We start from the raw sequence: 27,491 nt of genomic DNA, 5'->3' as shown, positions 1-27,491 counted from the left end.
TCCCCAAATATCAAAACTCATCTAAAACTTAAAGGGGAAACGGAAGGGAAACTGGCTCAAAAAATCGATTTTTAGATTTGTGTGTATTTGAAATGTCCACTGTTTTCTGCATAAAACAGTTTCGTTTCATATAAATACGACAATTTTTTTATGACTTATGATGGTTTTCCTGATGCCTGTGTGATCAAGCATTTAAATGGCATGCCTTCTTTTTTGCACCATACAGAGTTAATGCACAGTTTTCTTTATTCCTTGTACATTACTTCCTGCTTCTGTTGTGTAATTGTGTTAAGGTTTCGTACCCTGTATTTAATACAGATACTCATCATTCTGATCACATTTGTTATTGTTTCAAGTGCTGTTGGTGGTACTTGGCGAATTTTGTAGTGAAGTAAGTGTTTATTTATATTTTCTCTGGTTTCACATGTTTTCATAAAAATGCTGCCGAAAAGGAAACTCTCACCTAAATTAAAATTCAGAGGAAATAAATATGTAAAGGCAAATAAACTTAGTAGGCCAAGGGAGCTAAGAATGTTAGACATAAAGAAATCAGCACCTCAAGAAAGAAACTGCAGTGTCTTCAAGGAGTTTCCTCCCTGTCGGCTTGTGGAGATGAACACTTGTTCGTAAATATTGTGATGAACCTTAGCATGCTCTTTGATTTCATTTCCAATAATACTGTGTGCAGACTTGGGAGAGAATCAGTGTCTTCGCAAAGGGACTCTGTCAAACCTGACGTTGAACTGTACAAAATGCGGTGAAGTTGCTACAGCAGTAACATCAGGAATGCCTTCACTATTTCATCTCTCAAATCTACCCATTCTTTTTCTACTGTATTTCTCTCCTCTGTTCTCCATGCTCTCTCTGAAACACTCTACAATCTCTGGGTCTTTCAGTTTATCCAAGTCCCATCTCCTTAAATTCCCCCCTTTTTGCAGTTTCTTCAGTTTTAATTTACAGTTTATAACCAATAGAGTGTGGTCGGAATCCACATCTGCCCCTGGAAATGTCTTACAATTTAAAACATGGTTCCTAAATCTCTTTCTTACCATTATATAATCTATCTGAAACCTTCCAGTACCTCCATGTATACAACCTTCTTTCACAATTCTTAAACCAAGAGTTAGCTATGATTAAGTTACGCTCTGTACAAAATTCTACCAGGCGGCTTCCTCTTTCACTCCTTAGCCCCATTCCATATTCACCTACTACTTTTCCTTCTCTTCACTTTCCTACTATAGAATTCCAGTCCCCCATGATGATTAAATTTCGTCTCCCTACACTATCTGAATAATTTCTTTTATCTCATCATACATTTCTTCAATCTCTTCCTCATCTGCAAAGCTAGTTTGGCATATAAACTTGTACTGTTGTGGCAGGTGTGGGCTTCATGTCTACCTTGGCTAAAATAATGCATTCACAATGCTGTTCATAGCAGGTTACCTGCACTCCTATTATTTTATTAATTATTAAACCTACTACTGCATTACCCTTATTTGATTTTGTATTTATAATCCTGTATTCACCTGACCAGAAGTCTTGTTCCTCCTGCTACCAAACTTCACTAATTCCCACTGTGTCTTACTTTAACCTATCTACTTCCCTTTTTGCATTTTCTAACCAGCCTACCAAATTATGGGTCCTGACATTCCATGTTCCGATCTGTAGAATGCCAGTTTTGTTTCTCTTGATTACAACACCTTCCTCAGTAGACCCTGCCCAGAGATCCAAATGGGGGACTATTTTACCTCTGGAATATTTTACCCAGGAGGACAGCATCATCATCTAACCATACAGTAAAGCTGCATGCCCTTGGGAAAAATTATGGCTGTAGTTTCTCCTTGCTTTCAGCCTTTTGCAGTAGCAGCACAGCAAGGCTGTTTTGGTTAATGTTACAAGGCCAGATCAGTCAGTCATCCCGGCCGTTGCCCCTGCAACTACTGAAAAGGCTGCTGGCCCTCTTCAGGCACCACATGTTTGTCTGGCCTCTCAACAGATACCCCTCTGTTGTGGTTGCACCTTCGGTATGGCTATCTGTATCGCTGAGGCACACAAGCCTCCCCAACAACAGCAAGGTCCATGGTGGTTCTTATTTACTAGCCATGTAATGTACAGGGGTACATTATATTTTCAAAGTACTTTTGAAAAGGGTATGAGACAGATGGTTTCTGTCTTACTCATTTACCTAATTCTATCCAGTCAGTACTTCCTCTTCTCACTTTCACTCAAGCTGTTTAATTTAAATATAATGAGTTCATAAGTCATCAGTTTTCCAGGTCTACGAAACATGTCTAGGCCTCTTTCCTTTATGGTAAACCTCTCTCCCTAAATTTGCAGGAGTCCTATTGCATCTCTTGTGCCTGTATTCTATCTAGAAACCAAACTGTGCCTCAGCTAGATTCTCCTCCATTACCTTTTCCAGTCTTTTAATAATGTTTCTTAACAGAACCTGGGGTGCATGTCAAATGAGCCTAATGGTTGTATGCTCACTGCATAGCTTTGTTATGTGTTTGTGTGGTTCTTGAATCATTACTGCGATCAGAAAATCCTCTGGCCATTTATCACTGTAATATATTTGATTGCGTAATGTCAGTATTTCTCATACTCCATCTTAGCTCAAACTGTTTAGCACTTTGCCAAGTATTGTATATGTAGCTACTGCTTTCCCATTTTTCATTGCAGCTATTGCAGTTCATTTAGCCCCCTGCTGAAGCTTCTGCTTGCATGCCTTATATTTTAATAGAAATAATTTGATGCCTCGTCTTTTCATTTGCTGACTGTGCTACTCTAACCAACAAATCAGCATTAATTTGGCTTATACAATCTAAATCTTCTACTTCATGTTTGCTAGTTGCTTCATTTCCATGGGCACAGCCATTAATAACTGCTTTAATGTTTCTACTTAAGACTGATTGCAACCCAGCTTCACCACTTTTGCTTCTAATTCATATCCGTTTTTCATATAGTGTTAAAGCAGTTTGTGGAAAATAAACATGTCTGCACACTGCATTGCCAGTAATTCATAAGGCAAGCTGCAGAGTGTCAATACAACTTTGTGAAACACCTTGTAGTTTCTTTCTGTGAGGTAGTGTGGCTAAGAGAATGGGGAATTGTCTGCTCACTTTTCATTTTGCAGATCTATGAAGGAGCGAAGTGCATGACAAAATCTGGTCACTTACCTTCCCTACACACTTCTAACCTCCACTCTCACCTCTCCACCCTGTTAGAGGCCCATAATGCATTTTATCCCTTTATATGTTTCTCCTGTACTTAGATGTGGTACACACATTTAATGTTTGTTCTTAACCCACTTCATTTAACAATAAACATCAAATACTATTTGTAATAACCTCCAATTTTTCTATCCTGTGCAACGCAGAAATTATTAGTCCTAAATAAAAAATGGATAAGACCTATTTTGTACAGGGAAACATTTTTGCTAGATGCCATGGTTCTCGAGATATTAAAGAAAACACTAAAAAATAATTTTTAAATACCTTCTCACCAGTATGCTCATACTGTACAGGTCAGGATTTTTAGTATGTTGTTCATGACACTTCCCCCTACCAGTGCATAAAAATTTGTGACTACATAAATTTTTCACGCAGTCAACATGTTTAGGTCTTTGTTGACTGGGCTAGACTGTGGGGAGCTGTTGGTGCCACCATCGTGCGGACCTTTTGATGGCCTAGTAAGTGGGTTCAGGAAGCAGACCATCATCTGGTACTGTGGGATACGCTACTGCCATCACCCACCTCTGTTTCTGTAGGCAGACTTTAATGCTGCTGGCCTTTCTCCTGTCAGGAGGGCACAGCCAGCACAACTTCATGCCCTTCATCACATTCTGTGTGGTGTGTGTCATCACTGCTCTGCTGCCAGCCTGTGAATCACAGCAACTGTTATCTTTGAATGATAAATGTTTACTTTGATGATGTTCATTAGTGTTCATTAGTGCCTTTGGGTGCCAGACAAGCCATCTCTCACACAGCTGTTGCTAATCCACACCCAGTGGTGGTGGTGGTGGTGGTGGTGGTGGTGGTGGTGGTGGTGGAGGACATACCTTCACCACCACCCAACATAGCATCTAGCTTAGGCATTACATCTGTCATCAGACTTAGTCCAGTCCGACACATTGGTATCCATTGTCTGAAGTCATCTGGAGTTGGCAGTGGTCCAGTTCCACAAGTTCAGGTTGGGATAGCAATAAGATTTCAGCAGCAGCTTGAAGGTCAGCAGTATTGATCTTTTATGCTTCTTTTGTTTACAGCCATGGTAGGGGCATTGTATCACAAATGTGATGGTATTATTTGTTAAGCTGCAGGTGCCTGCAGATCTGTTTCAATTTAGATGTTATTGTAGAGAGGTTTACTTGCCAATGGTGAGTTGCCCGTATCGTAACTTGGCTACACACAAGATGCTATGCATGCAGTCAGTGTCAGCTGTATGTAGCATATGTACCCATTCCTTTGATAGATTTTGTTACAGCTAAGCCGTTGACTTCTTATTTTGGTAATTAAACAGAGGATGTTATGGATCTGAAGGCTACAGCAAAGTCAGGGAATTGGTCAGGTGAAACACACTAAGTACAGCCAAGCTATGTTTGGTTGGTGAAACCAAATCACAGTTTATGTACCATGAGGGACAGACTAAGGCACAGACATTTGAGCAGTTTGAAAGGGGCTTTTATCAGCAGTACGGTAAATGAAACAGTGCAACATTTCCAGGGAACAACGTAATCATCTGTTGCAAAAAAGTACCTATCAGTAGAAACATTTTTGGACATAATTTTGAAAGTCAGTGCAAATACTTATGAATTAATGTAAAATGTGAAGGCAGATAAATACTATCACACTCAGTGCAGCATTGTTTCATTGCTAGTGTTACATTGATGCAAGGTTCACCTACCAGGAAAGTTGGACTAAATAAGCTACAGGTGCAAGCACTAAGCATCAATTCACATGATAAGGTGCCTAAAAGCACAGGAAAGTTACTGTGTGTTAGTTCGGATACTGACCCTTAAGTGAAATGTTGTGCATTGTGAGTCTGTTAGAATGCAGTGATGAACTGAATGAATCACATTGCTTCTGAGTCAAATTGTAGTATCCATTATGTAAGCAGATGGAGATATCTTGGTTCCATCAAATATAGGTAATTATGGTGTGGATGATGAAAATCTGCCAAAGGGGCTACTAATTGCCAGTGTGTATGTCCTGAATTAGGACTATCTCAATAGATTTGGGATCTGGGTGACAAAAAGCTGTAGACATATCTGCACTGCACGAGAAACTGAAACATTTAGTGGGGAAAGGCAACTCTGCTAAGGAAGCCCTGTTGTAAAGATCTGCAGGTTTTTTTAATTCACAGGGACGGTTGCCAGCAGCACCAGTTATGCAGCATGGATTACCTAGAGTTTGTAGTGCTCCAGTGTACAGAAAGGTTACAGAAGCCCAAGACCCTTTCCACCAGTCATGGAAGACTTTAGTGACCAGCATTTGACTAATGGTATCATTAACCGTAGTGAAAGTCTACAGACAGCAATTACTCTATCTGTCCCAAGGAAATAAGAAAGCAACACAATAAACATAGATTTGGTTGTGATTACAAATACTTGAACATAAGGACTATTACAGATGAAATCCTACACCAAATATAACGAAGACTCTGGAGAACTTGAGTAATGTAAATGCACCTTGCCAATGGAGTTGAAAAGTGGTTATCACGAGTTAAAACTGGTTCCAGAAGATCACCTGAAGACCACCTTTGCTGTTCCTCGAAGCCATTATCAATACCCTCAGAGCCATTTGGTCTTAAAAATGCACTAGCTATGTATCAAAGGCTACCAGATGCAGTGCTCAGGGGACAAATTGACACAGTGTGTGGTTTGTACCAATGACTGTCACAATTCTGCTGGTTGCTTGTAAACTCAATATTGTGTTCTCATCACAGATATGTATGAATGTATGGCTTGGAGTAATGCTTAATTCTGACAGACAGCATGCCTTCACTTTTAGCATAATAACCAGACAATGTGCTCACTAACACAAAAGTGCACACAATCAAGTTTTTGATTGGTTACCAAGCAAACAAATAAAAAAGGAAAGCAAGAAACACCGATGGCCTTGCAAGCTGAAAACCGGTTCACAATAAAAGTAATATTGTAGAACAAAAGCAAACTGGTGCTTTTCATTTATTAAACACCGATAGCATTAAAGTCATGGAACTCCATGGTGCAGCAAGGAGAAGGCATTTCACAGTGCTTCTGGTAGCCAGTGCATGAACCCTGACAAATCTGCCAAACAGTAAGCTGGTCATCTGATATCTACTGTGTTTGTCACTTGATAGATGCCCAGAACACCATTCATGAATCATGCCAGAAGTGTACCCATCATCCAGAATGCATTTGGCATTGATTCAGAGTGGCAGAGGTTGCAGTGGGGATTGCTTAGTGACAGGCAGATGTTTCATCTGGTTGTATGGAAGGTGCATGTGTGAACATCCTTTTGTGATGAATGCTTGGTTCTCTCTCTCAGTGGAGACAGTGTCCTCCTTGCCATTTATGAGGATTTCAAATGTTTTCTCACATTTGTTAATGATGTGATGGGGACCAGCATAAGACAGTGTCAGTGGCAATTTGACATTGATGCTCAAAGGGTTGTGGAGTAACTCTCAATGTTCAAACAGTTGCACTATACCATGGCATGATGCTTGTTGCAGTCAGATCTGCATCATCCTTTCTCTGAGTTGGATGATAAATTCTGGTGTATTAGCGTCATATCGAAAATGTGCATGGGTCAACAAACTCTCAGGGAAAGCCTATAACAGCTCTGTTGGTGAGGTGTCCACCTCTAGTTTGTACGTTGTTGCATAGAAAAAGCAAAACCAATGGTAAGATGTCCATTGTGATTCATGGTATGCTAGTGCAGCTTTAAGTGATCAATGTTACTGGCAGGGTGGGAAATACTTGTTATGTGGTGCACTGCACCACAAAATGTACTCAGTTGGGCAAAGAAACTGGATACAAACTTCCATTCTCTGTCCATATTTATGTGGAGTGGACAACTGAAACCAGCTATCCAGTGCAACACAAATGCAGAGGCTAGTACTGCAACAGAAATGTTAGCTACTGGAATGGCTTCTAGCCAGCATATGAAATGGACTATTACTGTCAGTAGGTAGTGTCGTCATTCTGAAGGAGACAGTGGACCTATGAAATCAGTATGTACATGTGCGAATCTTGCTGTTGTGTCTGGAAAACTGCCTGCTGTCACATGAAAATGGTGAGATATCTTGCTGTGCAACTGTTGTTTTGTATTTCAGGCCACACAAAATGCTAGCAATTAGTTTAATATACACACTAGGCAGAGATCAGAACCAACCAACACACAGAAGAAACCCACAAAACCAGCATGGCAACACAGGCTACAGATCAGAATAGAAAAACTGAGAAAAGACATCGGACAGCTAACACAATTTATAAGAAATGAAATGTCAGAAAAAAAACGAAAAAGGTTAGGTAAAATCTCACAACAAGAAGTGATAGAGCAATTAGATGAAAATAAGCAGAAATTACAAGCATTGGCCAAACGACTTAGAAGATACAAAAAAAGTGAAAATAGAAGGAAACAAAACCAAACATTCAACACAAACCAAAAGAAATTTTACCAGACAATAGATAACACACACATTGAAATAGACAATCCACCAAGCATAACAGACATGGAACACTTCTGGAGCAACATATGGTCAAACCCGGTACAACATAACAGGCATGCACGGTGGATACAAGCAGAAACAGACACATACAAGATGATACTGCGGATGCCTGAAGTGATAATTTTGCAACATGAAGTCACCCAAGCATTCTACCCACAATTGGAAAGCCCCTGGAAAAGATAAAATACCAAATTTCTGGCTAAAGAAGTTCACCTCAACACATTCACATGTAACTAAATTATTTAACAGTTACATTGCAGACCCATACACATTCCCTGATACACTTACACATGGGATAACTTATCTGAAACCTAAAGATCAAGCAGACACAGCAAACCCAGCTAAAATCGCCCCATAACATGCCTACCAACAATATACAAAATATTAACTTCAGTCATTACACAGAAATTAATGACACATACAACACAGAACAAAATTATAAATGAAGAACAAAAAGGCTGTTGCAAAGGAGCACGAGGATGTAAAGAGCAACTGATAATAGATGCAGAGGTGACATATCAAGCTAAAACTAAACAAAGGTCGCTACACTACGCATGCATTGATTACCAAAAAGCTTTTGATAGTGTACCCCACTCATGGTTACTACAAATATTGGAAATATACAAAGTAGATCCTAAATTGATACAGTTCCTAAACATAGTAATGAAAAATTGGAAAACCACACTTAATATACAAACAAATTCAAATAATATCACATCACAGCCAATACAGATTAAGCATGGAATATACCAAGGAGACTCATTAAGTCCTTTCTGGTTCTGCCTTTCTCTGAACCCTCTATCCAACATGCTAAATAATACAAATTATGGATACAATATTACTGGGACATACCCACACAAAATCACACATTTGCTATACATGGATGATCTAAAACTACTGGCAGCAACAAATCAACAACACAACCAATTACTAAAGATAACAGAAGTATTCAGCAATGATATAAATATGGCTTTTGGAACAGACAAATGTAAGAAAAATAGCATAGTCGAGGGAAAACACACTAAACAAGAAGATTACATATTGCATAACCACAGTGACTGCATAGAAGTGATGGAAAAAACAGATGCCTATAAATTTCTAGGCTACAGACAAAAAATAGGAATAGATAATACAAATATTAAAGAAGAACTAAAAGAAAAATATAGACAAAGACTAACAAAAATACTGAAAACAGAATTGACAGCAAGAAACAAGACAAAAGCTATAAATACTTATGCTATACCAATATTGACCTACTCATTTGGAGTAGCGACCACAATGCCACAAATATAGAGTACATCACATACATTCAGCAACTGAAAGATTCACATTAAGCAGAAAGGAAGGAGGAAGGAGGATTCATCGACATAAAAAACCTACATTATGGACAGGTAGACAATTTAAGAAAATTCTTTCTAGAACGAGCAGAAACTAGAAAAATACACAAAGCAATCACTCATATAAATACATCGGCTACACCACTGCAATTTCATAACCACTTCTACAACCCTTTAGATCACGTAACATCAACAGATATGAAGAAAATAAATTGGAAAAAGAAAACACACTACATGGCAAGCACCCGTATCATCTAACACAGCCACACATCGATCAAGACGCATCCAACACATGGCTAAGAAAAGACAATATATATACAGTGAGACGGAAGGATTCATGATTGCAATACAGGATCAAACAATAAACACCAGATATTACAGTAAGCATATTATTAAAGATCCCAATACCACAACAGATAAATGCAGACTTTGCAAACAACAAATAGAAACAGTAGATCACATCACAAGCGGGTGTACAATACTAGCAAATACAGAATACCCCAGAAGACATGATAATGTAGCAAAAATAATACATCAACAGCTTGCCTTACAACATAAACTTATAAAACAACATGTTCCCACATACAAGTATGCACCACAAAATGTACTGGAGAATGAATACAAATTCTACTGGAACAGAACCATTATAACAGATAAAACAACACCACATAACAAACCTGACATCACATTCACCAATAAAAAGAAGAAAGTAACACAACTAATCGAAATATCCATTCCCAATACAACAAATATACAAAAGAAAACAGGAGGAAAAAATTGAAAAATACATCCAACTGGCTGAGGAAATCAAGGACATGTGGCATCAGGATAAAGTTGACATTATACCAATGGTACTATCAACTACAGGAGTCATACCACACAATATCCACCAGTACATCAATGCAATACAGCTACATCCAAACTTATATATACAACTACAGAAATCCGTAATTATTGATACATGTTCAATTACCCGAAAGTTCCTAAATGCAGTATAACATATACCGTACAGTTAAAAGGAAGTCACGCTTGATCAAGGTCCGCGTCACTTTCCATTTTTAACCAGACATAACGTCTGAGAAAGGAAAGAAATAATAATAATCTGTCAACACAGGAACAGGGAAGTGATCTGTTATTGGCCTAGCTTTCAGGATGCAGTAATAACCACATGGCCACATGTACTGTTCTACTTTGGTACTACATGTAGGGGTGACAACCAAGGTTTGCCAAGTGGGCAAGTGATGCCTTCCTTCAACAAACCATTAAATTCTGCCTTGGCAATTGTGTATTGATTGGGGGGCAGGGGGGAGGCAAGACATCTGGGTCTTCATGAAGTTTGCACACCTGAGGTAGTGTTGATATAACATATAGCATTGTGACATACTTTTTGTGATACCAGGAAACTGTTCTACGAGTTTGGTGTACCCATCTCCCAGTGAGTGGATCAGTTTGGAGTCATATATGGTTACAATACAGTGGAACACATCAGCAGATAGTCTGGTAATTGCGTATATTAGATGAGCTTTGGAAGCGTCCAGCAGTAGGTGATAATGTGCTAAAAGATGGCTCTAATTATCAGTCTGGTTACATCTGCTGTGGTGAAATTCCATGCAAGGCACATCATAGCCCCCATGTTCCACTCAATATCCAGCGTGCCATATGTTGTGAAGGTTGAATCATAAGCCACACATAGACAAAACAAGATGGCTGGTCGGTATTCATGTAAATGGGTCTGTGGCGAAATACCTAGGTCAGAACATGTGTCCACCTAAAAACATACATATTGTCTAGCAGTTTGTGTTGAAATGGCATAGGGACAATGACTGACTATATGGAGTGATTATTTCCATGAGTCTTTTACAACTGAGGAAGCTGCATGGGGTGGTACAATTGTGTGCCTTGTCTCCAAAATTCTTATTGTACCAATACAGGTCTACCTGGGCTGAGTAATTGGCTGTTGAGAAGTTCACTTTGGAACAACTTCTTGATCTTATGCTCCTATCCTCTAGTGTTCTGGCTGGAGAGCAGTTCACCCGCCTGCTTGTCAGAGCATTGACCTTATTCTTATTCCACTTGTGTTGCAACCTAGGCGCTATTACATGCTTTCATAGGTCCTGGGCAGAAGGTCAGTATCGTTGCGTCCTGAATCCGGCTCACCAGGTCTTCTATGGTGTCAAGTTACATGTCTGTCTGTGATGCAGTAATGGCCTTCACAGCACTGGCAGATGGCTGCTCCACCATGTTCACAGTAATGCACATGCAACATTCACACATCGACCTTGCTTCTTAAATAAAGGAAATACTGGATTTGATTGACACCCTGCAAGAGAACCTGCCGCACTTGTTCCTCCTGTGAAGCACACTCACTTTGAATTAATTTGGCCTTCATCTTCATGTATGAGTCCGTTTCTGGGGGTGAAGTTATGACGTCTTGAACCTTGGCTTCATAATGGTGGTCCAACTGACTAACCACCAATGTGAATTTACTGGAATCGGTGGTACCTGCACACACTGCAATCCTTGATATTGCTGGTGTGCCCATCATTTCATAGTTTGTTTCTTGAAGGTGCACTGCAACACTTCTGTGTTGCAGGTTTATTTTCTCTAGTTGCTGTTATGTTGGGGTCGCCACAGTTGCAAGTCTGCTGGTTGTTACACTTGAGAACATGATATTGTGATCTAGTCGTGGTGAGAATCAGATACAAACAAATAGCATAAAAGTTTATTCTGATAAATATCATGTGTTCACATTCAATGTAATAACCAGAAAATGTGTGTACTCACTAACATAAAAGCATATGCAGACAAGTTTTTGTTTGGTAACCAAGTGAATGGACAAACTAGGAAATCAGAAATGACTGACAATATTAAAGTCGCAGAAATCTGTACTGAAGCATGGAAAAGACATTTTACAGAAGTCCTTGCAGCCAGTGTGTTAACCATGTTGACCTCTACCAAACATTCAGCTTATCATCTGAAGTCTGTCGTGTCTGTCACTTGTCTTCACTACATCATCCTGTTTGTATTTTCAAAAAATATGAAAGGTGAGGCTGATTGGGCAGGAGTGTGTCAGATCTGATCCAAATTTGATATCAGCAGTCTGTGATTTTGTGTCACCACAGACAGCAAAGGATCTTCAGTAATTTCTCAGACTTGGCAATTATTATAGGAAATTTGTTAAGGAATTTACTGAACCATTGAGTTGGTTGTTTAATAAAGTGAAATTTTAATTGCCAACTGACTATGAAGCACCATTTCAGGACTTTAAGCAGGCTTTAAAGTCTGATATTGGTGTTTCCAGCTATTCTAGGCATGGTGAGTAAAATGTCAAAGAATGGACCTCATTTCAAGGCATGATTTTAGGAAGTTGTAGTCTTGATGAAGTAGCTGCTTAATACATTCAAGAACAGGATGGTACTGACTGACAAGAGGTTTAATCCTAAGCTGTTTTTTGGTGATATCACCAGTACAAAGACTATGTGATGGCCCAGGAAATCTGCTTTTGAACGAGGCTGGTGGGATAATTACATCCAGTGAACACTGAGGTGGTGCATACTGTAAATAGTCAGTATCTGAACAAATACATTTGTTCAAAGTCCAAGACTGTATGGGAGGGAATGTTTACCAGGGAGCTGATGGCAACTGTCAAATGTAAGTACTCCTGTTTGTAGGTTTAATATGAACAGAAGTGTGTAGTTGACCCTCAGTGAGAATGATGGAGATGTCACAAAAGTGGCATGTGATTAAGAATAGGACCATGTGAAATTTAATGGTCAGAACATATTTAGAGATTCCAAAAATTTTGACATGTCAGCCTCACCATGATTCCATATGGCAAAGACATCATCAATGTATCTAAACCAAACCAGGGGCTTATGGATCCCGAGAAATCACCCCACATGCAATCCAAGACAAGTTTGCAATAGAAAGGAGCCATGCTTGTTCCTTTGGCTATAACCCAGACCTATTTGTATGTCTGCCTCTCAAAGGTAAAGTAATTTTTTATAAGTACAAAATTGTAAAATGAGTGGGAAGGATGTCAAATGTTCAGAACCAGGTGGGTGTTAGTTGAGGTGGTAATGTTCAGCAGCGGACAGACTATATACTTGGAAAACATTGGTATAAGGTGAGGTGGCATCATTAGTGACAAGCAAGGTGTATGATGGGAGTGGGACAGGCACAGGTTTCAGACAATCTGAGGAATGATTTGTGTGTAGCCTGTCCTTACAGAATTAACTAAGAATTGATCACTCCATCATTATCCTGTAGAAATGTCAGAAAGCTGGCATAGATCCTCCCTTACATATTCCCATCTCTCAAGAACCAGAATAATAGATTTATATCCACCAGGAGTATACCACCAATGAAATGTGACACTATTAATTTACCCATTTGGTTTAAACACTGAGATTCTTGACCATTAAAAAGCTGTTTATCAGAAATTGAAAAATGTGTTTCAATAAATGTGAAGGAACTGAAAACTATGTGCTGCAGCATAGTGTATGTTCTTTAATGAAAGTCATTCCAACCCATTACTACCAGGAGAGTGGTCCAACGCAGCTGATTATAAGACCACTGAAGGTGAATAGCCAGAGCTGATAGTTATAAATTCCATTCCCACAGCAAGACAGTAGCCATAAATTTTCTATAAAGTGACATGAATAACATATTCACTAGCCAGTAAGAACCAAATGGCTCCTTATTGCATAAATCTTTACTGATTCCAGACTGAATGTGGGAGCTGCAGTCTGGCATACAATTTCAATATAATACCAACCAGGAAACTTTCATATTGTGGACAATTTTTGTATTAAATGAACTATCCAGAAACCCTAAAAGCTTCACTTCTGCCAGAACTTCTCTCATAATTTTCTAACTTTCCAGGTGTGAGACCAGATGCTGGGCAAATAGTTTAAATCTTTTAGGGAGTTTCAAAAAGGCACACAGGGAAAGATTCATTTGGGAAACTGTCCCCAATAGTCTGTGGCTGAAACTTTTATCCAAAATCCACTTTCTTTCAGGAGCACTGATACATCCAGTTGTGTGAGTGTGTTTGTGTCAATTTTGGCAAGTGCGAGTGTGTATTTGCTGATTGCTGATGTGGAATTTGCAAAATGAGTGAATGAATGAATGAAATGTACATGAGGCACATTCACTGGTGTATGAAGGCCAATGTAATCATCACAGTTGCTATTAAGGTAAGTGAGTAAAAAAAATTGCCACTTAGGTACCTAACCTCTCCGAAATGCAAGAGAGTGCTACTTTTGTGTCAAATTTTTAAATTCTTCAATTAATCTCACAAAATGAAATTTTAGCCTACTGTTAAATAAGAGCACAACTTTTATACTACCTGTAATTGTAACTTTTGGACTGGAAGGTGAAGCGTATGAAATGCCATACAAGTCTTGAAGCGATGCTTGCTCAACAGTTTCCCTTAATGCTGTAGGTGACCAAGTACATTGGTTGTACATTGTACTAAAATGTGATTGCCTTCGGATCTGTATATCACAAAGTAACATTTTCTAGTTATTAGCTACAGAGTATGTGAGCATAGAACTTAATATAAAGTGTTATTAAGTTTGTGACAATAGCATACATAATTACACCACTATTGGATATTATAAACTGCTCATTCTGAGGAGTATTCCTGATCAGCTTAAATTAATTAACTATGTATGAAAGGGAAAGAATGAGTATTCTAATAATTATAGACCAGTATCTTTAATACCAAGCTTCTAAAAAAAAATTAGATATGATCACACTCAACAGACTAACTGCTACATGCAAAGGCATAACTTAATAACTCCAGTACAGCATGAATACCAGAAAAGGAAATCAACAGAAACAGCAAATTAATCATTAATGGAATTTACTGTACAGCTCTAGGTCTACAGCATTGTTGTATCTGGAGACTTTCTTGACTTATCCAAGGCATTTGACACAGCTATGTAGTCCTAATAAAGAAACTAGGGAATACTGGTATCTGTGGACATGCAGCAGGCTAGATAACATTGTATCTGATTAACAAAAGGTATTATGCAGGCATTACCAACTTACACATATCAAAAGTTAGAAGCATGATGTATCTCAAGGATCTGTAATAAGACCTATCCTGTTAAATTTACTTGTATATAATGTACAAAAATATGATAATGAAAATAAAATATAGTATGCGGATAATATGACTGTACTAATGCATTTCCAGCAATTTTGAAGCAATTGAGAAAAATGCTTTCATATCAGTCAATAACACAGGAAGATGGCTCACAGAAAATGAGCTAATTAATAATCTGAAAAAAACTATGTACATGGTTTTCAATTACAATCAAAAAGAAGAAAACATAAATGTTTTTAGATTGAAAAGACTGGAAGATGTAGCTTCATTTAAACTTTGAGTTATAACAATTGACAATGAGCTAAATTGGAAACATAAATAATGTTTCGAATAAGCTAAGCTCAGTGATTTTCCTAACAAACCAGCAGGCTAAGACTGCATATCAAGACCTCTTATACACCATAATGGATTTTTTGAGCTATATATGCAATACAGAATCACAGTATGCATGTACCGTACCATCACAGGAATAAACAGAATATTCATACTGCAGAAGAAAGCAATTTTAATTATATTCAAAAAGAAGCAAGAATAATCTTGTAGAAATTGTTTCAGATAAGTTAACATTTTGACATTCCTATTGTTGCATATATTCGAGACCATTGTGTCTGCATTATTAAATCTCGCATAACTGGAGACCAATGATGCTGTTTATCCCTATAGCACAAGGAACAGAAAACAATTGCCATACATCTTACATACACTAATGATATTTGAAAAAGGAGTCAAATACACTGTCAAGTTAATACAAGCATTTCCAAGAGAATTATAAAACTGCAAAATGGAGAAGATTTCCCTGTAACTCTAAAAAGGTTTTAAATAGAAGAAGAGTTCTGTAGTGTAGCTGAGTACATGAGCAGTTAGTCATAAAAATTTTACTTTACGAGTGATAAATTTTATATCCCACATGAAGAGAAACTAGCCTTAGAAATTAAACTAGAATTAGAACCACTCACACATAATCAAAGATAATATTGTGTCACAAAATTGTATTTTTTTAAACTCTGATGCTGTAAATCAAATATATTGTAAATCATTGTGGGTTATGTAAAATTGTGTATATACTGTATAATGTGGTGGTGGTGATAATGTTTGGTTTGTGGGACACTCAACTGTGTGGTCATCAGTGCCCATACAATATCCCAATTTTTACACAGTCCAATTTGTATACAGTCCAATCAATCCACTGTCACAAATGATGATTTATTATTATTATTATTATTATTATTATTATTATTATTATGAAATGATGGGGACAACACAAACACCCAGTCCCTGGGCAGAGAAAATCCCCAACCCGGCCAGGAATCAAACCTGGGACCCCATGATCGAGAGGCAGCAATGATAACTGTACAAGCTCTTATATGTATTTATGGTGTAAGCTACTATATGTACACAAGGTGTTTCAAAATGAATATCAAAGTTTTAAGTCTTTGTATACATAAGGAACACATCAAATGAAAGAGTTCCTCAAACATTTTTCTTACACATGTTCAATGTGAGCACCATTCTTCACACAGCAAACATCAAGTCAATAGGTAAGTTCTTCCCAAACCTAATGTAACTGTTGCAACAACTGCTTCAATCTTGTTCTTAAGTTGGGTAGGTCAGTCGGTAGAGGACGCAAGTGATCCTTTGTGAACTTCAAAAGGTAAAAATCACATGGCATCAAATCAGGTGAATGTCGAAGCCATGTGGAATAAGCTCTATCATCTGGGCCTCTGCGGCCAATGCAACATTCAGATATGGTGTTTAACCAATCATGTACTCATCCAGTGAGGCAGTGTTCCCTCCTGCTGCCAAATTAAGTTCTGTGGTTCAACTTTACCCATTAGAGGAAAGACCCACAGTTCTAGTGCATCACGATAAGAAACACCACTTACAGTTGCATCAGAGTAAAAGGAAAGCCCATAAACTTTCCCCCAGGATATGGCACAAAAAAATAGGGGAGACTTGTTGCAACTGAACCATTTTGTGCCATTTGCTGACAACTAGATATACACACTGTGTGTGCTCACATTTGCACTTAGGTGAAATGTCAGTTCATCACTGAAGATGACATTGTGAAACACGAAAAGATTTCTGTTCGCTAGTCGCATCTTTGCTACTGGTACTTTGTGATGGCAGATATATGAAAAGCGTATGCATGCAGGTATACAAACAAAACTGAGTTGCTATTTCATTTGATGTATTATTTATAACTTAAGCTGAATGTAGTAAATGATATAAAGCCTTAAAACCCCCAATACTCTTTTGAAATACCTGGTACACTGTCTTGATTGCAAGCATAATGCCAAGTCCTACATTAGAAGTACATAGGTGTACAAAAGGTAATTTATGGAACCAATAAAAATATCTCAATCACCACCAAGTTTAACACAGCAATTATTTTGAAACAATATATATGTATTTTTTTTACTTACATCTGCTCCCCTGTGAAACAGATTTAAACCTGCAAGTGCTCGGAGGTCAGTGGAAGTTCTTCTATGACCTCCAGAAACCTTAGCAATATCATTTACCAACCTGCAAGATGTCAGAGAGAATCAACATACTCAGCAATATGAAATCTAATGACTACTTTCAACAAAGCATTTTGTTAAGGACTAACTTCCTGCCTAGGGCTTTTGCTTCATCACCATAGTTTGTCCTGTCATACTCTTGTGCTAACTTCACATCATGAGTCCAGAACTTCTTTTGGGCTGCAGAGGTACTTGGTGCAACTGCCTTCAACTACATAAGAAAGAAAATACATCTTTAATTTGTGCAAGATAAATTGTTTTGAGTAATACAGATGTAGCAATTAAGTGCACTCTTTAATTTTATACGTAGTAACTGGAACTGAGGACTTTTTCGTAGCTGAAACGCACCTCTCAGAAATGGGAGAGCACAATGACTGGGACAGAGCAGATGGGAAAGATGAGCAGCCAAACTGTGAAAATTTGAAGTTTGGAAATATGGAGAGGGATAAAATGACATACACTGAAGGATAGTGCAGAAAGAGATAAGTGATGAACAAAAATTGCGACACACTCTGCAATTGAAAGTGATTTGTATTCTGTTTTACTTTTGAGTTTATTCATTTTCTTTATACATTTAACTTGCAACATTTTCTTTTTTCTCTCCTTTTCCCACTACCATATCTTGGCACATTAGAGCATTTTCTGTCTTTCCATAATTAATTTTGATGGTTATTTACCATTTCTCAGTTTGTCTCCCACTGATTATTTTGTGAGTCCCCTTTTCTGCTTTAAAGGTATCGTATCTAGTGACTTGGCTCTTAACAATAAGCACATATTGCAATTTTTTAAGCAGTCTACTACCTGTTACATGTGACAACCTATTACATTCTGTTACTTTCAATATTAAGTGGTCATTATCTAGTTAGCACTTTATGAGCTATAATCTCATGAGAAACATTGGCACTATGATGTACATGATTTTGTTAAGTATTTCAATACACATGTAGACAACATTACTGCAGAGATTTCAGCTTACAATTCTCAATACATTTATTGAACTGATGAAATCAAAGTATGTTATCAACACTGGGTGTCTGACTTATAAATGGCACATAATTAAAATAAAAGACATGTGAGGTATTATGACAGCTGTTAAAAATTTTTTAAATTCTCTGAATATTTTATGCCCAAGTGATGTACTGCAAAACTATTGTATTTAAGCTGATTAATAGATTTTATCATATTTGTGTGGTAATAAGAACTACAAGATTCATCAAATTTTATTAAGCCTGCAGTCAGATAAGTGGAAATAAGAAACAAGTGCACCTTACCCTGAGTACGACAATGGCAGAAGCAAAAATGCATACAATGTTTACAAATGTTAAGCAGAGGCTTATTGCACCCATAATTCCAAGCTCAGTTACAGGATGATCTGCATATGTATGGGGCATCTTCACTTGGGGCACACTTCCGTAACTTGAATGCATGCATGTTAGTGCCCACAGAAGGCCCTGGTAATGAACAAAAAATCATTAAACACTTATTTATAATTAATTACTAGTTTTTGTACTAGTTCAAATTATTATCTAGAATTTACTACAACCTTCATGCCTATTGTTGAATTCTCTGCTGTTTGATTGATTTGACTGACTTTATTTGTGTTGTGTTTGATAAGTCCAACTGTGTAGGGTTCACGAGGACGTGGAAGGAGTCAGTTTTTAACAAATACAATATGATAATCTTATAGCATATACAGACATTTGAGTACATAATTATATAAAAATTTATACAGTAAATTCTTTGAGCAGCAATACAGAAAAAAGAACACACATATTTTCTTAGAATCATTAAAGCACTACAGAAAACAGATACAGAGCACACAAATATACAGAGCTCAAGTTAAATAACATTCTTAGTGGCATTATGTCAGCTTGTATTATATAATATTAAAATTTTACAATTTATTTAGCTAAAAATTCATCTAGACTGTAAAAAGCTTTTTTTAGCAGAAAAATTTTTAGTGCTTTTCTAAACTTACTCTTGTTATGAATCTCTGTCTTTATTTCAGGAGGAAGAGCACTGAAGAGAGTTGTTCCAGTGTAGTGGACACCCTTTCATGCCAAGATCAAATTTCTATGCTCAATGTGTATGTAATTCTTCCTCCATGTGTTATGCTCATGATAATTACTGTTTGGTTGAAATATCTCTATATTTTTACAAACAAAACACATGAGAAAAAATATATTGGCATGTTGTTGTGTATATTTTAAGTTTTCGAAAGCTGTATCTATACGAGTCTCTTGGGATCAATCCACAAAAGCTTGCTTCTGTGCAATGAACACTTCCCTTGCTAATGGCTGGCTGCCCCAAAAAATAATACCATATTCAACGAGTGAGTGAAAATAGCCATAGTATGTCACTTTTTCAGTGTTAAGTTCAACACATGTGGTGACAACCTGTAAAGGCATGTGTAGCAGAGCTAAGCCTCTTACAGAGATCTATAATATGTGAAGACCAGTTCATTTTCTTGTCAATGTCCACTACAAGAAACTTTGTTGTTTCCATTCTTTCTATTGGCTGATTACCACATGTCACACTTATCTCTCTCTCTCTTTTTGTACGGAACTGAATAAAGCTGGTCTTACTGGAATTTAATGAGAGACCATCAACCTTTAACTAATTAACTACATCTATTAATGAGTTCCTCAAGATTAATATCTGTTGTACTGCTCATAAAAATTGTGGTATCATCAGCAAATAATGTAAATTTACATGGCAGGCTTGTACATGATGGTATATCATTTATAAAAATCAGGAATAATAGTGCCCCAAGAATTGAGCCCTGAGGCACTCCACATGTAATGGAAATCCACTCAGAATGTGAGGAAACATCACATACTCCACCTGAGCTATTCAAGAGAACTTTTTGTTTTCTGTCTTGGAGGTATGACTAGCCAATTGTCTGCAACACCATTTATTCCTACTAATTTTGCTTTTTGCAAGAGAAACTGGTGATCAACACAGTCAAACGCTTTGGATAAATCACAGAAGACACCAAATGCTAGCATTTTTTCATTAAGGGTTTCTAGGACTTCACTTGCAAGTGCATAGACTGTGTCTTCTGTTGAACAACCCTTTTGAAGGCCAAATTGGTTCTTGCTGAGAACTCCATTCTTTATGAGATGATCAGTAATTCTTACATGTATTAGCTTTTTTAGAATTTTGGAGAAAGCTGTCTGCAAAGAGAGATTTATTTTTTTGTGGTTTTAGGGTGCACAACTACAGTGGTCATTAGCACCCAGACTAAATTATGAATGCACTGCAAAGCACAATGTTAAAACAGCAACTAAAAAGGACAACACAATAAAAGGCACATTAACAGGCAAGGGGTTAAAAGAAAACAGCATAATCAAATGTCCTTAGACAGGTTTGTCAAGTGGATAAAACGAAGAACACGAGCAGCTACTCCTGGGTCATTCGCTAAAATTTCATCCAGAGTACATGGCAGGCCAAGATCAATGCGCAGTGTATTAAAATTCGGACAGGACATTAAAATGTGGCGTACCATCAGCAACTGCCAATGTGGGCAGAACAGCGCCAGTGCAGACGTCAGCAGATGGCAGTGGCTGAACCAGCAGTGTCCAATCCGTAACCGGGCCAAAATGACCTCCTCCCGCCAAGAGCCAAGAAGGGCATGAAGAGGTCGTCCAAGCCGTGGGGAGAGGTTTCAAGGCCTGAAGCTTGTTTTCAGTAAGTGTAGACCAATTGGCATGCCACAGCGATAAAATGCGCTGACAAATGAGCCTGCTAAAATCAGATGAAGGCACACAACAAGAAGCTGGAGGACCGTAGCCTTGGCCGCAGCATCTGTAGCTTCGTTCCTAGGGATACCGACATGGCCAGGAACCCACATAAAGATAACCGGAGAACCGTCATCTACCAGCTGCTGAAGAGAGCGTTGGATCCAGTGCACGAAAGGGTGAACCAGATACAGATCACTGAGGCTCTGGATGGCTCTCAGGGAATCAGAGCAGATGACATAAGCAGAATGTCGGTGGCAGCGGATGTAAAGAACAGCCTGATAGAGGGCAAATAGCTCAGCTGTGAAGACCAAACAATGGCCATAGAGCCGGTATTTGAAACTGTGTTCCCCAACAATAAAAGAACACCCGACACTGTCATTGGTCTTAGAGCCATCTGTATAAATGAAGATTGTATTAATGAACTTTGAACAAAGTTCGACAAACTGCGAGCGGGATACCAAAGCTGGGGTAACCTCCTTTGGGAGCAAGCTGAGGTCAAGGTGAACGTGAACCTGAGCCTGGAGCCAAGGTGATGTTTGGCTCTCACCCACTCTAAAGGTTGCAGGTAGTGGAAAATAAAGTTGCTGGAGGAGGTGACGAAAGCGAACTCCAGGGGTCAGCAGGGCAGATACATACAACCTGTATTGATGGTCGAGAGAGTCATCAAAAAAGGAACGATAAGATGGGCGGTCAGGCATTGATAATAGCCGACAGGCATACCAACAAAGCAGTATATCGCGCCGGTAGGTTAGTGGCAATTCATTGGCTTCAGCATGGAGACTCTCGACGGGACTAGTATAAAATGCTCTGATCGTGAGACATAACCCCCGATGTTGTATAGAGTTGAGGCGGCGTAAGATGGACGGCCGTGCACAGGAGTATACAAAGCTCCCATAATCCAGCTTTGAGCGGACGATCGACCGATATAGGCAAAGGAGGACAGTTCGATCCGCTCCTCACAACGTACCGCTGAGAATACGGAGGACATTTAGGGAATGGGCAGCCAAATATGACACATGTGGAGACCAGTTAAGTTTCCTGTCAAATGTAAGACCTAAAAATTTCGTTGTCTCCACGAATGGGAGAGCAATGGGACTGAGATGTAAGGACGGTGGGAGAAACTCTTTGTAGCCCCAGAAGTTAATACAGATCGTCTCCTCGGCAGAAAAATGGAAGCCATTGGTGACCCTCCAGGAGTAAAGATGGTCAAGACAATGCTGAAGACGGTGCTCCAGTAAACATGTACGCTGCGTGCTGCAGTAGATGGTAAAATCGTCCATGAAAAGGGAGCCTGATACATCAGCTGGGAGGCAATCCATTATTGAATTGTTTGCTATGGCAAAAAGAGCGACACTCAAAACTGAGCCCTGTGGCACCCCATTCTCCTGGCGAAAGGTGTCAGACAGGACAGAACCCACACATACCCTGAACTTTCGATCCATTAAAAATTCACGAATAAAAAGAGGGAGGTGACCGCGAAGGCCCCATGTATGCATGGTGTGGAGAATGCCCGCCCTCCAACAGGTGTCTTAAGCCTTCTCCAAATCAAAGAACACAGCCACCGTCTGGCGCTTCCACAAGAAGTTATTCGTAATGAAGGTTGACAAGGTAACCAGATGGTCAACAGCAGAGTGGCACCTATGAAATCTACATTGTACATTGGTAAGTAGGCATCAAGATTCAAGCAGCCAAAACAAATAAGAGTTAACCATTCGTTCAATCACCTTACAGACACAGCTGATAATGGAAATGGGTCGATAACTGGAAGGCAAGTGCTTGTCCTTCCCCGGCTTAGGAATCAGGACAATAATAGATTTGCGCCAGCATGTCGGAACATGACCCTCAATCCAGATGCAATTATAAGTATGAAGAAGAAAACCTTTACCTGCAGAGAAAGGTTCTTCAGCATCTGAATATGAATAGAATCAGGCCCCGGAGCGGAGGACCGTGACCGGGCAAGTGCACTTTTGAGTTCCCGCATGGTGAATGAGGCATTATAACTTTCATGATTCGAGGAGTGGAAGTTAGGTTGCCTTGCCTCCTCTGCCTTTTTTCGGGGGAGGAAGGCTGGGTGGTAATGAGTGGAGCTCGAAACCTCTGCGAAAAATCTGCCAAAGGCATTGGAGACATCCTCAGGGGCCACAAGGAGTCATTCGCGACCATGAAGCCAGAAACTGGTGAGTGGACCTTTGTGCCAGATAGCCAACGCAGGCTACCCCAGACAACAGAAGAAGGAGTAAAACTGTTGAAGGAGCTTGTGAAAGCAACCCAGCTGGCTTTCTTTAATAACATGACAACACTGCGCACATAATTGTTTATAATTAATACAATTCACTATCATAGGGTGGCGTTTAAAGCTGCGTAAAGCACATCGACGAGCACGTATAGTGTTTCTACATGCTGCAGTCCACCAGTGGACCAGTATGCAATGCGGAGAAGTAGTAGTATGAAGGATGGAGTATTCAGCAGCAGTGAGAATGACTTTCATGAGGTGTGCGACCTGACTATCGCAGCTTGCAAAGTTTTGATCCTGAAATGTCACCATGAAGAGAGAAGAGCCTCCAGTCTGCTTTGGAGATGTTCCAACTAGTTGAGCATGGAGATGGGGTATGATGCAGGAGACGGATAACACAAGGGAAGTGGCCGCTCGAATACGTATCAGAAAGAGTGTACCACTCAAACTGACATGCAAGTTAGGTAGTACATATAGAGAGGTCTAAATGGGAATAGGTGTGAGTTGTGTCTGAAAGACAAGTAGGGGCACCAGTATTGAGGCAGACAAGAGTGAGGTGGTTGAAAAGGTCTCTCGGGCAGGATGCTGGAGAGCCCCAAAGGGGATGGTGGGCATTGAAGTCTACAGTCAACAAAAATGGTGCAGGTAGCTGAGCAATAATTTGCATCATGTCTGCCCTAGTAACGGCAGACGATGATGATGGAGTGTAAACAGTACAAATGGAAAATGTGAAAGTGGGGAGAGTAATTCGGACAGCAACTGCCTGCAGATCGGTGTGCAATGTGATGGGATTGTAGTAGATATCATTCCGGACCAGCAACATAACCCCTCCATGAGCGGGAATACCTGTCACAGGGGGTACTTCAAAATGCACAGAGGTATAGTGTGCCAAGTCAATACGATCGCATTCGTTTCCTGGAGAGCTACTACGAACGGACAGTGCAAGCATAGCAGCAACTTTAAATCCACTCGGTTGGAGCGAATGCCACAAATATTCCAATGAAGAAGTGCCATCGTGAGAAGAAAAAGAAAAAGGAGAAGCAAGAAGGGGTCACCTTGAAGGCCGCTGAGGGCCTGGCTTCGAGCTAGCACTGCTGCTGCTATCAATGGGCAGAGAGTCATCGTCCATTTTTTCAATAGGTTTGTTGGCCACCTTGTTAAGATGGTCGGGAGGGGAAGCTGCTTCTGCCAGTGAACGGCCAGATGTTTGGGTACCAGCGGTGTGGCCAGGCGAAATGGATGACGGCCTGGGGCGGCAACCGCTGGGTGGCGCAGAAGAAGAAATGCGCCGTAGCAGAGAAGGAGTACTTTTCTTCCTCTGAGCCTTCTTGGAAGGTCGTTTAGTCGAAGTACTGGTTGATGGCTGGGAGTTCAGGATATGTAAGAAGTCTTCGTGGGACGGTTCCTTCTTGAAGGCCTGTGCATCTGACTTCTGGGTCTTAGTCTTGGCAGACGCTGATGAAGGTGCTTGCGTCTTAGGGGTGACGGGAGGAAGAGGAGATGTTGACCGGGAGATCTTAGCACTGGCCGAATGGATGACCATAGCGCTAAAGGTCAGATCGCATGTCTGCGTCGATACCTTCCTGGCAGGCCAAGGAGAGGCAAGGACGGTACTGTATTTCCCCACTGGGTGCAGTATGGGCTTCCTACTAGCAAAAAGCTTGTGAGCATCTGAGGTGGACACTTTCTCTTTGAACCGAATTTCCTGTATACAGTGTTTATCCTTTTAGATGGGACAGTTGCGAGAGCATGCTGTGTGGTCACCCTGACAGTTCACGCAATGAGGAGACGGAGGTGAACAGTCACCCTCACGGGTGTCCCTGCCACAAGTGATGCATTTAGCCACATTAGAACAAGACTGGCGGGTGTGGTTAAAATGCTGACACTGGTAGCAGCGCATAGGTGTCAGGACATAGGGGCGAACAGAAATAACCTCATAGCCGGCTTTGATGCACGACAGCAGCTGAACACTATCAAAGGTCAAGAAAAGTGTCCGGGTCAGTACAAAGTCATTGTTGACCTTTTTCATGACCCTATGGACAGCTGTCATGCCCTGCTCAGCGAGGAAAGACTGAATCTCCTCGTTAGTCAATCCGTCGAGTGATCTAGTAGATACCACACCAAGCAATGAATTCAAAGTGTTGTGAGCTTCCAACCGGACAGGGAACGTGTACAGGAGTGTGGCCCGAAGTAGTTTTTGTGCCTGAAAGGTGCTCTCAGTTTCCAACAACAAGGTACCAGTACGCATCCTGGTACAAGACTTGACAGGCCCGGCTATGACATCTACACCATTCTGAATAACGAAAGGGTTGACAGATGAAAAATCCTTTCTGTCCTCAGACCTAGAAACTATGAGGAGCTTTGGGGCAGGTGGTAGTACTTTTGTCACTGGTGGCTGGTCAAGTTTCCATTTTTGGGCAGAAGTCGAGAGAGAAGAAGGAGAAGAGAAATCCATTGCGGATGAATCCCCCATGATTTCCAGTGTCTCCGATGGCGCGCTCCTTCCTTGTGGGAACCCTCTCAGAGGGCGCTCTCACCTTAGGTGAATGTTTACACCTCAGGTCACACCTCCCAAGAAATAGACGGAGGAACCAATTGGCATGGGAGAGGGAGAGGGAGAGAAAGGACAGGCTGTCTCAAATGCCGAGGCAGTGACCATAGGGTGGACAAGAAGGCAAGTTAGAAAGTAAGGAAGACAGTTAGAGAGGGAGAAGGACAAAGAAAGGAAACAAACAAAGGAAGGAAGGAAGGAAGAAACCAGAATAAGCAAAAAACCAAAATGACCACAAATGTAAGTGGTTGAACCATCCGTCTCCGGACGCAGGTACAAACTACCCCCTTGAGGGGGAGGGACTCCTGTTAGTCGCCTCTTACGACAGGCAGGAATACCTCGGGCATATTCTTACCCTGGACCCAAAGGGGGAAGCAAAGAGAGAGGTCAATAGTTAGTTCAACTTTATCACCCTTTTTGTACTGGGGCTTCACAATGGCATACTTAAAAAGTCTACTGGGAACTACACCTTCCTGAAGGGAAGCATTGAAAATATGGTAGAGAATGTCCCTTATCCACACAAGAATATTTCAATAAATTACTAGATATATTATCAACCCCTGTAAAGTTCTTACTTTTTAGAGACATGATGTTGTTTTGAATTTCTTCTACAGTGGAGGTTTTGTGGAGAATAGCTTCCATGTACTATGTGCCATGTTGGTACTGCAAAGAGCTGGAAGCAAAACTAGAGCCATTATTTTACCAAGAGGATGCAGCTCTTACTGTACGACTTACTAATAACACTCTCTTCAGTAAAATATTCCAAAACTAAAATAGTTCCCCATTTACCTATCCAGTTGGCACTGCTCAGGAGGATGTTACCAGAAGAAGAAGGAAGAAAAAAGAAAAGGCCTCTTACAGGTTAAGTGTGGAATGTTAGAATCTCTTAATCAAATAAGCAGATTAGAAAAATTTGAAAAAGGGAAATGGATAGGATGAAATTGGATATGGTACATATTATTGAAGTGTGATGGCAGGAAGAACAGGACTTCTGGTCAGGTTGGTAAAGGTGCTTTTTGCCCTTTAATCAAGTACCCATCACCTCATCTTCCCACCTTTCCCAGTGTCTTTAGTTTCAATCTGCAGTATGTTTTACCATCACACAAACTATCTGAGACCTCTTGAAGTCCCCATATCTATTCCACATAAGCAAATATTAAATAATGAAGAAAATTCTAGCAGGCACCTTCTCGTTTATTTCATGTTCTCCTTAAATTTTTCCCCCTCTCTTTTCCTACTATCAAATTCCAGTCCCCCATTTCAGTTAAATTTTTGACTCC

At 39.8% G+C, this 27,491-nt stretch overlaps 1 protein-coding gene across 3 annotated transcripts in view; it reads right to left on the bottom strand.

The window, feature by feature from the left end:
* LOC126176702 (uncharacterized) overlaps positions 1–27,491 on the bottom strand; it is a 194,762-nt gene that overhangs the window by 18,928 nt on the left and 148,343 nt on the right. For 2 of the 3 annotated variants that reach the window (XM_049923866.1, XM_049923867.1), the window contains 4 exons: positions 18,956–19,135; positions 17,774–17,895; positions 17,589–17,688; positions 14,401–14,548 (listed from right to left, as the gene is read on the bottom strand). In XM_049923866.1, the coding sequence (XP_049779823.1) occupies positions 14,401–14,548; positions 17,589–17,688; positions 17,774–17,895; positions 18,956–19,135 (550 nt within the window). The remainder of the gene's footprint in view (positions 1–14,400; positions 14,549–17,588; positions 17,689–17,773; positions 17,896–18,955; positions 19,136–27,491) is intronic. The other variant, XM_049923868.1, reaches the window with a different exon arrangement.

The sequence above is a fragment of the Schistocerca cancellata genome, chromosome 3 (genome assembly GCF_023864275.1).
Source record: "Schistocerca cancellata isolate TAMUIC-IGC-003103 chromosome 3, iqSchCanc2.1, whole genome shotgun sequence".
Classification (NCBI taxonomy): Eukaryota; Metazoa; Arthropoda; class Insecta; order Orthoptera; family Acrididae; genus Schistocerca; species Schistocerca cancellata.
This window is presented reverse-complemented; position numbering and strand designations above follow the sequence as displayed.